The sequence below is a fragment of the Papio anubis genome, chromosome 12 (genome assembly GCF_008728515.1).
Source record: "Papio anubis isolate 15944 chromosome 12, Panubis1.0, whole genome shotgun sequence".
Taxonomy (NCBI): Eukaryota; Metazoa; Chordata; class Mammalia; order Primates; family Cercopithecidae; genus Papio; species Papio anubis.
The window spans coordinates 13,631,074-13,644,049 of record NC_044987.1 but is presented as its reverse complement, the minus strand read 5'-3'; the positions used below and the strand labels follow the sequence as shown (position 1 = coordinate 13,644,049).

The following is a 12,976-nucleotide window of genomic DNA, read 5'->3' as shown; positions in this document are numbered from 1 at the left end:
CCAAGCCGCTTTGTTGGATCTGATGAGTTTATTAATTTCTTGGGGGCTAGTGGGAGGGTGGGTGGGGGATTCGCTTCCTGACTGGAGCTTGGGGGCTAATTAGTCTCTTTGCCGTGTCCCCAGAGGAGGGAGGGGGGAGGGTGCGTAGTTCAGGCTGTTGGATCTGGCTCTGGCTTTTACCTGTCTCATGGCTTGGGGAAGACCAAGGAGTCTGGGGCTGGGGCTTCTTTGAACAAGTGGTTAGTGAGGATTAGACCCCTTGAGAACAGTGGAGGTGGGAACGGGGGTAGCAGAGAGCTGAGGCCTTACTGGCTCTGTTGTATGAGGTTTAGGATGACAGAAAGGACTCTTAAGGAGTTCAGTCCTGTTCCAGACATCCCAGTGCTGACATCTAGCCCAATTGCTTTTTCTGTTCTTTCTGCCTCAATATAGCCCCTCCCAACCTAAGAGACCACTGGGGACCAATTCTATCCATTTTTCAGACAGGGAAACTGAGCCTCTTTGAGGACAATAATTTCACCTGGCTTTGTGGAGTGTCGAGGCCAAGGAGAAGAAAGCTATGTATTTGGACTTAATGCATGGTGGGGGCCCTAGAAGCCATTCCCTGGTTAGCCTGGCCTGCTTAAGTGAAGGGCACATTCGTATCCCCACCCTAAGAGACAGCAGCAGAAACAGGAAAGATCACAGAATTAGGAGTCACAGATCTAGGTTCAATCCCGTGCTACACCTGCCAGCCAGGGGACCTTAGGCAAGCCATTAAACCTCCCTGAGCTTCAGTTTCTTCTTAACTAAAACAGAAATGCATGTAACTACTCGAAAGGGTTGATGGGAGAATTCAGAGATGATAGGCTTGACACATCGAACACATCAGGTGTCCAGTAACTATTACCCTTTTCCCTTTCATTTGGAAACCTAACAGTTCATCCCTCACCCCTGCAGAGAGGAGGAGGAAGGGGAATCTTGGACCATAACATGGCCTGGCTATTCCCTTTAAGAGACAATAGGAGCTCCCAAGGCCAGAGGAGGGCTCAGGGAAAGAGAAAGTGCCTTCTTCTCATGCCTCACCAACAACAGCAGTCTGTTGAGACAATGGTCCCCCCCGTGACTCCCTGCCTCTAAGGCCAGGCCCAGAGCAAGGGTACAAGCATAAGTAAGGCCAGCACCTGCTGTCCTGAGCCACACTGGCTGCTCATGGGGGAGACACACAAGTAAACAAGCATGTGCAATTGAATGGTGGAGGAGTCAGACAGGATGACCAGGCAGCCTTCCTCGGGAAGATTCATCTGTACTTAAGAGTGCAGGGCTTAAAGCTCAGGCCTCTCAGCTGACAGACTCTGTGACCTCAGGCAAGTTGGGTGGGCTGTTTTGTTTTGGCCTCCGTTTCCTTATCTGTAAAACGGGGCTTGATGTATGGATGTGTATGAGGCCTTGCTTGTAAACGGCAAAGGAATGTGAACACGCACAGAACCATGCTGCCCTTGCAGAGATGGGGACAGCTGCCCACCCTTTTCCAGGTGGCATTCTTGCAGGGCATGGACGGGAGCATTTGGTCATCTCCCCTTTTCCACATGAAAGCCCCAACTGTAGAGACCGTTAGGCTCCTGCCTGGAACTGGAGGCCCACGAGAGCTCCCAGCTGATGGTCGGGGGTGGGCCTGGCTGACCCTGCCATCCACACGCTCCACCTTCTCCAGACTGTGAAGGCAGGGAGCCGCTCCCTCTCACTCTCAATCCTCTGGCCCCCATAGGGTGGGAGCGGCGGAAAAGGGTGCAACATGTCTTTATTGTTGCTGGAAATTCCGTGAAAGAACCCAGGGCCCAGCTCTGCGGAGTAGAACTGCGTGGCGTCTGTGGAACTCCCGTGGGCCTTCCAGGGAAGCTGCTGCTGCTGCCTGCAGAAGCCTGGCAGAGAAGGGTGTGTGCGTTTCACTGGGTTTTTAGCCAGCCGTCTCTCCTGTCTGCCCACCTAAAAACACTCAGCAACAGCAATGATTTGCCAGGGGCTCCAGTTAGTAGAGATATATTGGGATTTGATGTATATAGAGATGTGTGTGTGTATTTTTATATGTATAAAAAGAGTTATGGCCAGGTGCAGTGGCTCACGCCTATCATCCCAGCACTTTGAGAGGCCAAGGCAGGAGGATTACTTGGGTCCAGGAGGTCAAGACCATCCTGGGCAACATAATAAGACCCCATCTCTTATTTAAAAAAAAAATTAAAAAGAGAGATCCATTGGGAAAAACAAGCAATCTGAAACCTCATTGCTGTTGAGTTTAGGTTTAGGTAACTTTCCAGAGTGAAGAACTGAGTAAGTTGTGGATTTTTTTCACCTGGTGGTCTTTGAGACAATGAGACACCCAACAGTAATATATTGTACGTTTAAAAACTTGGTAAAGAGTACATCTCGGCCGGGCGCAGTGGCTCATGCCTGTAATCCCAGCATTTTAGGAGGCTGAGGCGGGTGAATCATGAGGTCAGGAGTTTTGAGACCAGCCTGGCCAAGATGGTGAAACCCCATCTCTACCAAAAATACAAAAATTAGCTGGGGACAGTGGCAGGCACCTGTAATCCCAGCTACTCAGGAGGCAGAGGTTGCAATGAGCCGAGATTGCACAACTGGACTGTAGCTTGGGTGACAGAACAAGACTCCTTCTCAAAAAAAAAAAAGTACGTCTCATATTAAGTGTTTTTATCACCATAAAATAAAAACAGAATAAAGGAAACAAAACACAATAGAGAGAGAAAACAAAAGACAACGTGGAAGGAGAGCAGCATGTATTGAATGCCAGGTTAAATACATTCTTACAATGACCCAATAGAGAGAGAAAACAAAAGACAACGTGGAAGGAGAGCAGCATGTATTGAATGCCAGGTTAAATACATTCTTACAATGACCCAATGAGGTTTCTATTATTATCCCCATTTTATAGATAAGGAAACATGCTCAGAGAGGTTCAGTAACTTTTCTAAGGTTTCATTGTTGAGATCTGTGTTCCTGGGTCTGGGTAAATAATGGAACACCCACTGGCACATATATGAGAAGCTCCGAGAAGACAGGACACGCATTACCATCCCCATTGATAGATGGGGAACTAGGGCTCTGAAAGACGTGAATAACTTGCCTGAGTTCTCACAGCCAGTAAATGAGCCAATCTGGACTAGACCTGTTGAAGTTCATTCATTCATTCAGCCATCGAGCAAACATTTATCAAAGGACACAGTTCTCTCCAGTATAGCCTTCTCATTCTTATTTTGATACTCAGAAATGATTGAAGGCAGGCCGGATCAAAAAAGCTCTACAGCCCATCCCTGCCCCAAAATAATGTGATTCCACATGTTCCATTCCTTTCTGTGTGAGAGAACTTCACCAAACTGCATTCGTTCCTGATTTATTTCTCCATTTTCCTCTCCCACCTCTCCCCCACGTCTTTATTTCTTTCTTCCCTGTTACAGCCCCCGCTTCCCTCAGCCCCCCAACCCTGGGTAATAGTCTCCCTGCTGCAGTCCAGCCCCCTGCTCCATACTCCACACCCCTCCCTGCTCACATGCAGCACAGCCGGAGGCAGAGGTCAGTCTCTTGGCTCCTTCCAGCCCTGAAGGCCACCATTTCTTCCCAGTCCTCTCCGTTGGTCTCCTCAGATCGGCCAGTGGCACGTGGCAGAGGGCCTCAGCATGGACAGCCGCCTCTATGCCTCCAACATTTCGGACACTCTCTTCAACACCACCCTGGTCGTCACCACCATCCTGGTAAGTGGGCTCTCCCGGGCTCCCAGCTGCAGCTCCCTGGGGTGCCTCCCCGGCTCTAAGCACTCACAGGCTGCCCCTTGAACAGAAGATGGGAGCTCTAATCACAGCACTGAGCCCAATTTCTGACAGCATAATTACACTCAAGTTGCTGTTTCTTACGGAAATGATATTTGATGTGTTTCAGAGCAGCTGGGGGGAGGATCGGGGTGGAGAGGCACCACAGTTTGTGGATGCCTCTTGGGGGCACCCTGACAGCTGGGGCAGCTGTGCAGGGGCAAGGGAAGGGGACCTGTGACACAGAGCAGGGAGCTGGATTCAGACCCTGGGGACCCCTGCCCCTTCGCAGCAGCCCACCTTGCTGGGGGGTGCCTGCTGTATACAAAACAGGACCGTCCCCCACCACATCCTGAAGCGGACATGGAATGTCTGTGGGTTTACATGGCCTGTTTCTTCATTTCCAGGTGATAAAAAGAGAGCTCTCAGTCTATAGGGCAAGAGGCCAGGTGCAGTGGCTCACGCCTGTAGTCCTAGCATTTTGGGAAGCTGAAGTGGGAGGATTGAGGCCAGGAGTCTGAGACCAAGCTGGCTAACATGGCGAAGCCCCATCTCTACTAAAAAAAAAAAAAAAAAAAAAAAAGAAAAATTAGCCAGGCACGGTGGCACACGTCTGAAATCCCAGCTACTTGGGAGGCTGAGGCACGAGAATCATTTAACCCGGGAAGCGGAGGTTGCAGTGAGCCGAGATCGTGCCACTGCACTCCAGCCTGGGTGACAGAGTGAGACTGTATCAAAAAAATAAAATAAAATCTATAGGGGAAGAGACGGAGTCTTGTTCTGTCGCCCAGGCTGGAGTGCAGTGGCACGATCTCGGCTCACTGCAAGCGCCGCCTCCCGGGTTCACACCATTCTCCTGCCTCAGCCTCCCTAGTAGCTGGGACTAGAGGCGCCTGCCATCACGCCCGGCTAATTTTTGCGTTTTTAGTAGAGACGAGGTTTCACGTGTTAGCCAGGATGGTCTCGATCTCCTGACCTTGTGATCTGCCTGCCTTGGCCTCCCAAAGTGCTGGGATTACAGGCGTGAGCCACTGTGCCCGGCCCATTTGCCCTTTTTATTTGATTCTGTTCTATTCAGTAATTGCCAAGTTCACCCTCCCTTCCCTGCCCCCCTGCCATGTGCCAGGTGCTGTACCCAGTCCTAGAGACCAAAGATGAGGAGGACTCAGTTCTATTCTCTGTCCTGAGGTTGGAAGTTAGTAGATGGGATAGGTCAAGTGCATATATGGCCAAGGTATTATTTGTCTTCCCCTCTGAAGGCCTTATGTTTAAAAGATTTGTCAATTAAACCAACTATATGTATTAAGTAGTCATTAGTTTGTTCTTCCCCTCCCCCTTTTAACTAATCTAAAGCATTTTTCCCTGCCTGGCCCAGCATCTTATTAGCAGGAGATAGCCAGTGGTACCAACTGATATCATTGCAGCCCAACACAAAGAGGCGATGCATGAGTTCGCCTCCTCAGCCTTATCATTGCTAACTGTGCAAGGTCTGCAAATGTGTCCATGTCTTTTAGGCTTTTGGAGATAATAAAAAGAGTTCAAGGACCTCCATCACTAGCTTTATGAACTGCTGGGGCCCAGATGCCCTGGGCTGAAATGATTGATCTACTGTAAACAGGAGATAAAAGCCGGAAAGAGGCGCACACTTAGAGCTGTGGAGTTTTGAGGAGAGAGAGGTCCCCTCCCATGGGGAGATCAGCAAAGCCTTCAGGAAAGAAGGGGCATTGACAATGGGCTCTGAAAGACAGGGAGTGAGTGGGGAGGAGGACATGAATGAAGGAGGGCATCGTCAGGTGTTCAGGAAAAGCAGAAAGGTACAGGTTTCAATGAGAAACAAACACTGGTAAGAGAGGGAAGAGGCATAAGCCAGAAAAGTGGGTTGGGTCCATAGCGCTTAGGAACTTGAATGCCAGGCTATTAAGTTTCCCTTCATTGTCATGAGATGGAGTCACTGAACATTTTCATTCATTCATTCATTCATTTATTCACACGATGACTGTTTATTGGGTGCTGCTATATGCTGGGCACTGTTGTAGGTGCTCAGAGTGCATCCATGAACCAAAAAGACAAGAATCCCTGCCTGTAAGGAGCTTACATTCCGGCAAGGAACGCGTGACAGATAGGAAAGAGCAATGTTGTCAAACAGTGAATTAGAAGGCTGCAAGGCTGAGGAAAAGGAGCTAGAGCTGTGAAGGGCCCGGGGTGCTGGGACGGTCTGCGGTGTTCATACCCAGTGGTCAGGGTGGCCTCTCCGAGAAGGGCAGCATTGAGCAGAGACCTGGTGGTGAGGACACAGCAAAGTGGTTGCCTGGGGAGGGGTGTTCTTGGCAGAGGGAGCTGTTGAAGCAAGGACTGAGAGGGCAGTTCCAGCCCCCAGGGTTTCACCCACACCCATCTCAGCTCAGCCTTAGCTTATCTGAACCAGTGTGAAAATGCCAGAAAGATGAGAGGGTTGCGGTGTCGCTGCCCAGCAGAGAGCGGGGAAGACCCTGGCTGAGTCCACTTCGGGGGAGGGTGTGCAGCACCCAGTGTGATTGCTGGGACCTCCTTCCCACTGTCTTCTTAGTCTCTAAAAAACTTCTGGATCTGTCCTCTTCTATCCATCCTCAAAGCCCCTGCTGTAATCCAGGATCAGGGCCCCTCTACTTCTTTCTCTGGAGCCGCTCCATACTCTGCTGGCAGGCTCCCTTCTTTCTCTGCCTGTCCCCTGACCCTCCTGTTAGCATGGTCATTTGAAAATCAGAATTGACCTGGCATTTCCTTCCTTATAATCCTTCAGCCACTGCCTAGGCCCTGCTGCCCCTTAGCTTGGGACATAACCCTTGGTAATCAGGCCCAGCCCACCTCCCCTTCTACTCCCCATGCAGCGTGGGGTCTAGTGCCACTGGATGGCTCAACACCTGCTCGCTGCATCCTGCTCCTTCCTGCCTTGGCACATGCTGTTCCTTATGCCTGGGTTACCCTTCCCTCTAATTTCTGTTTCCAGCTGGAAATGCCTATGCATCCTTCAGTGCTCTCTCAGATGTCACAACTCCCACAAAGTCTTCCCTGCTCTAACTCCTGTCCTCTCCTTGTCTCCAGCATTTTCCCTGGACCCTCCCATTCTCTTATTAGAGGTTGTTGTTTAAAGCTCTACCTGCCCTTCTAGGATGAGAGCTCCTTGAAAGTAGAGGGGCTGACACAGAGTAGGAGCTCAATAATTAGAATCTGAGTGAAGGAAGTCCTTCCTACAGGGTAGGGGTGTCCCTTAAAAGCCAACAAGACTTTGGGAGGGAGATGAGGAACTGACTGGGCTGTATCTCCAGCCTCTCAGAGCTGAGAGTTACACCGTGCTTGGACCTCTGGCACAGGTCCACGGCTATGCCAAGTCCGCAGGGTCCTGTTGCTAGTCTGGAAAAGTCACCCTGATTTGTGCATGTGTGCACGTGTGTTTATTCACATACATGCACGTGCTCACGAGGGGTGGGGTGCAGGCCGGACACTGGTGTGTGAGGTGACACTTAACAACATGGTAAGTACAACTCAAACAACTATTAGCCTTGGTTCTTCGCTTGTGCGTGTGTGCTACAGTGGCCGATCCGAGCCGATAGATCTCACCAGGAATGATGATCTTAATTCAGTCCCCGGGCGACCATTTGTGCGTTTTCCCTGGCAAATGAGAATCCTGAATGATTTATCCCTTAAAACTCAGCACGTATCCATGTTGTCTCCCCGCTCTGGTCAAGGCACACTTGGGAATGTGTGGATGATTTATTGGTTAATGCCAGCAAACACATGGAAGTGGCTGCTGCTCCCATTCCCTGAACACCTTTTCTGTACCAGACCTCGTCTTCAGCGTTTTGCCGCATTCTCACCTTGCGTTCACAGCACCGCTGCTAGCACTCAAACCCCCAGCATTCTCCAAAGTGGCAGTGAGCCCTAACCATCCCCATCCTTGGGCTTTCCAATGCATCTCCAAGACCTTTGAATATGTCAAGAAGTTTTAAATTAACTTGAGACTAGCAAGTGTTTGGGAAGGAGCATTTGTGTCACCCCTTGGGACAATTAAAGATACAATGGGACATTACCAGTCCTGAGATGGAAACTGCCAGCCATGCCCTGTCCATGAAGCCATTCGTTTGCTTCTTACTCACATGACTGGTAAGTGTTTAATGCTGAGCCAGGTAGGGGAACCAAGCAGGTGACGAGTCCGTCCCAGGCCCCACTCCCATTCCACCTAGAGCAGGTGCAAATCAGAAAGCACTGGAGGACGATTGTGTGGGTCCTGGCATGAGAGCAGGGTAGTTCTGAGACATGGGTTGGCACAAGAGGAGGCAGTGTGACTCTGTGGACAAAGATGAGCTAGGTGAGGCGGAAGATGGGGGAGCGTGTGGAGAGTTTGTGCAGGGAGAAGCCCTTGTGCTGAGGACGGCGTGTGTGGAAGGCAGGCCGACTGGCCCTATCTCATTGACATGACAGTGGACTCATCGTGAATCAGAATCACATCACCTTCCACTAAGAGCTCCTGCTCCTTGACATACGACCTTTGCCTTCTGGCTGCTCACACCATCACGCCCACATTCTGCTCTCCTGCACAGTCCCCCCATGACCTTGGGTCTGTCTGGCTCTCCATCTTCCCCAGCCTGGAAGCACCTCTCAGAGTAAGTTCAACCCGTCAGGATTTCAGCACTTTCCTCTCCTGGCTCCTAGAATCGTGGTGTGCAGGTTTCTCCACGCACACCTGCACCCAAGCCTGATTGTCCCTGCCACCCCTGCTCCCAGCTGCCTGTCTGCATCCAGCCTCCCCCTCTGCAGCTGGACCTTGGTAATCCCTGAGCCCAGCTCTCCTCTCTCCTGTCGCATCCCTTGAGTGGCTCTGCTGAAAATCTTCCCACACACCAAGCCTCAAGCCTATCTGCCCCACTTTCAGCACAACTCTGGGGCCAGCACAAGCTCCCTCCTCTCTGTGAACTCACCCACACCCTCTACCTCACCTCCAGGCTCAGGCCTCAGCCTCACCCTGCCGCCACCCTGCCTCCACCCTGCGCTTCCTGGGCCCTTGCTCCAACTAACATGGCTCTTTCTTCCTCTTTTCTCCCCTTTTCCAGAGATTTTTCCCTTCTTGCCTATAAATATACACTGGACTGTCCCATCCTAAACACCATCGCCTTCACCTTTCCCACACCCTGCTGCCCTTCAAGCCGCCCTCAAACGTAGGGAGTCACAGAATCACAGAACTGGGTGGGCCCCAGGACCCTCCAGTCCTGCTGTTTGCAGTGGGGAAGGAGCTTGGAAGAGAGGCGATCTGCCCTCTCTGTGCCTGCTGCCTTGCCTCCCTTAGCTCCTAACCTGTCAAAATGCTGGACCATGCTCACTCCTGCGGCACTCACTCACTCCTCATCCTACGGAGTCCTGCTGCCCCCACCTTGCCTGCCTTCAGAAGGTCGGCAGTGACAAGTGATCCACACGCTGGTTCCCGGCCCTGCTTGGTCTGTGAGAATGGTGGGAGTGGCTACATCCTCTGTCTTCAAATTTCCTCCTCCTTGACGCTAAGACCACGTTTCCCTAATTTTCAGCCTTCCTGGCTGCTTCTGTGTTGTCTTATGTGGTTGCCCTTCATTTCCCCACTCCCTTAGACCAGGTTCTCCCCAGGGCCTCTTCTTCTTCCTCTTCTGCCCTTTCTCAACTCTTCCCCTTGACAGTCTCACATATTCCCTAGCTTCAGCCTTGATCTCTGTGCGACGTGTCCAATCTCTGGCTCCTGGCTTACTCTCGCTCCACATTTTAAACACCCAGTGGGGCATTTCTGCCTGCATAGCCTGCCAGCACCTCAGATTCAACCTGTTCGAAATCCTCCTCCCCTCCGGGCATTCGAGCCCCCCATGATACCACCCGCTGTCGGTCATCTACCGGGCTCCAAGGCTCTGAGGACCCACACCCAACCAGCCAGTCATCAGGCCTGCTCCTTCCTGTGTCTCTTACATCCTTCTGGCTTTCTCCAATCCAACCTGCGCCCAGGATTCAGGGTCTCATCTCAGAAGAGGGTCTGTCCTCACCCCTGGATGCTTCCTCTCCTACTACTTAATATTCCTTGCTCACAGCCTTGCGTCTTTAAAACGCTTGATGTTTCCCCTCTATACCTTGTGTAATATGCAGCCACCATATCCTGGCGTCTGAGGCCCACCCTGACCCTAATCCATCCGTCTACATTTCTCCTCCCATCTCGCCCCTGCCCACAACCTGTGCTCCAGCTACCCTGGAAGGTCCATCGTCCACTGAGCAGCCACTCAGGATTGTGCCCTTGATTGTGCCTTCCCCTGGCCCATGCCTTTCATTCGCAGCCCTTCCATCTCTCAGTGCTCTGCCTCCTCCAGAGCCCAGCTTAGATCCCACCTTCAGCTTGGAGCCTTCTCTGGACATCTCACTGGAGATATCTGCCCTCTTCCCAATGCCCTCCTTGGACTGCAGTTGCTCATGTACCTGTTCTTACCTAGCCTGCTTATTGCAGACATCCTTATATCTCTGATAATACCCAACCTATGTAGGTAGATCTGCCTGGAATAAAGCAGGGGTAGAAAAAAAAGAGAGAGATAGAGGGTGCGGTCAGATGATGACCTTAAACAAGATGAAGCAGCTTGAGCCTGACCCTCCGTGCAGTGGGAACCACTGTATGTTCCTGACAATAGAAGCACCCTGAAGGACAGCTTTAAGGAGCACATCAGGGAGAGGAACTGGTCATCACCCCAAAGTAGCCCATTACCCACGTCACTTTCCTCCTTCTGCCCCATCTCCTCCCCAGCCCTCTGTGCCCCGGCCCTCCCCATCACATGTGGCTGAGACACCAGGGCTAAGATGAGAATGACAGCTGCCCAGTTTTGCTGCAGGAAAACCCGTATTTAATGCTGAAGGGGAACCACCAGGAGATGGAAGGCAATGACCGCTACGAGGGCTTCTGTGTGGACATGCTCAAGGAGCTGGCAGAGATCCTCCGATTCAACTACAAGATCCGCCTGGTTGGGGATGGCGTATACGGCGTTCCCGAGGCCAACGGCACCTGGACGGGAATGGTCGGGGAGCTGATCGCTAGGGTAAGGAGGGGACAAGTGATCTGGGCCTGAGGGTGGGCTGGGAGGGACTGGAAGGGCATAGGGTTGTGCTGCACGCTCATGAACCCTCCATTTGTTCAGTCAATCATTCATGCATTTGTCATTTATTTGTCCATTCACTCTATAAATCTTGCCTGGGCTGGCACAGACGTGCAGTCGTGGATAAGCCTGCAACGATCCCACCCCGTGGCTTTCCCAGTCCAGAGCCTGTGACAAGTCATGGAGGCTTTGACTGGTTAACACAGATTAGGGAGTTTGGGTTCCATTTTTGATGCTTTTTGATTGTTCTGATTGTTCTATGGCTCATTAGCACTCCCTGGCAGAGCTTGAACAGGCCCTGGGAGAAGAGAATGCACCCACATCAGCTGGCTTGGATGCTTGAGAGATACTGCCAAGGGAGACGTGGCTAAATAACAGGGCAAAGGGATTGACTGGCAGAGGAGTTGGTCACAGCTACAGTTATTTTCTTTCATCTTGTATTATCTTTGGCTGGCATTCATGTCCTTTTACGGACCGAGGGCCAAGGTGCGCTTGGATCTGCTGTAGATTTTCAGGGTGAATGTGGAGACATGATTAACATGCGGGTCAGCGTTGGAGAATGTCAGACATCTGTTAGGTTAGAGCAAGGGTATAGAAAGTTCTTCCAGGGGGAAATCTCTTGTTTTCTTTGTACACACTATTAACAACTGTAGAAATTAATTAAGGCATTGCTAATTCACCATCCATATTTCCATAACTGAGTTTTAATGATCAGGATAGGTGATGAGGACATAATGCAGAGAGCACAGACCTGGGTTCTTGGTGTGACCTTGATCCAACTCTTTTCCCCTCTGGATTTCAATGGTAGAAGGAGCTCCTGCAGCCTCCCAGCACGTGCTGATGTGCAAGGTGTTTTACATGCATTATCTCTAATCCTTTTTAAACACACCTTTTAGCTGGTTGTTAGTCCCACTTTACAAATGAGCCATCGAGCCCAGAAAGCTTGAATGACTTGTCGGGAGCTATACTGTCAGCATAAGGCAGAGCTCAGATTGGAACCCAGATCTTTTTCTTTATTGAATTAATAATATGCTTTAAACCCTTTATATCAAACAAACTTGGAATATAAGATAAATTTTTAAAATCCTACTTTTCAATGATAAAAATACTAGTTGAGGTATTAAATAAACAGTCCTTGACATGGGATTGGGAAAAGTCCTATGTAGCTGAGAACTGTGGAAACGTTGTTCAAGAACTGAGGAGGGAGGATCCTTCAGGAGTTTGCCTGACGGAATATGGACGGCATCTGCAGTGATCCAGCAGGGTAAAATGGCAAGCCTTGTTCTGGGAATTCTGAATGACCCAGGGCGACTGGAGTCCAGAGAGGGCTGGTTCAGAAGTGAGGCCTTGCTTGCAGAGAGGGGCTTGCAAACAGAGGGCCGACAGGTCAACAGAAGGCTACAGAAGGGCTAGGGAGCCCTGGACGACTGCCACAGGGTTGGGGATAGCAGGGCGAAGGCTTCGGCAGAAAGCCCTCTGCAGTCCTTGAGCCTCAGGTTTTGAGATTCCAGCCTGATGATGTACATGCTTAAGTGGAAGAGGATTTGTGTCTTTCTCTATTTAATCTTTCAGACCCACTCCTGAAACATTCTTCTTATTTGGTGTCCACTGTGAAGGTGCAGCTCAGTAGTTAGACCACAGAAAGCCAAAATGCCAGGCCTTTTCTTTACCTTCTTCCTGATGTCCTTATTCACCTTGAGCTGATTTCTTTGGTCTCCTTGGGCTGCCTGATGACTGGTAGGGTGACTGCAGGGATGGCGGTGTCAGTGCACAGCCGTCTCCTTATTAGCCCCCTAATGAGCTGTGACAGACTGGAGGACAAGAAGAGGAGTCTGGGACTCTTAGACATGCAGCCACACACCGAGTGACTTGAGCAATCAGAATCTTAGAATTCACCCCAGATCTTCTTTCAAGCAAAAATACTGCTGCTTTGGTCTCATTGAGACTTGGCTACTTGACATGAACTAATTAATTAACCCATTAATTCAATAAATATTTATTGAACATCTTCCACTCTTGTAGACACTGGAGATACAATGGGGGACAAAATAA

General features: G+C 50.6%; 1 protein-coding gene across 2 annotated transcripts in view; it reads left to right on the top strand.

Annotated features, from left to right (window-relative positions):
- GRIK4 (glutamate ionotropic receptor kainate type subunit 4) overlaps positions 1–12,976 on the top strand; it is a 355,193-nt gene that overhangs the window by 262,681 nt on the left and 79,536 nt on the right. For both annotated transcript variants that reach the window (XM_031652867.1, XM_031652866.1), the window contains 2 exons: positions 3,639–3,746; positions 10,664–10,867. In XM_031652867.1, coding sequence (XP_031508727.1) covers positions 3,639–3,746; positions 10,664–10,867 — 312 coding nt within the window. The remainder of the gene's footprint in view (positions 1–3,638; positions 3,747–10,663; positions 10,868–12,976) is intronic.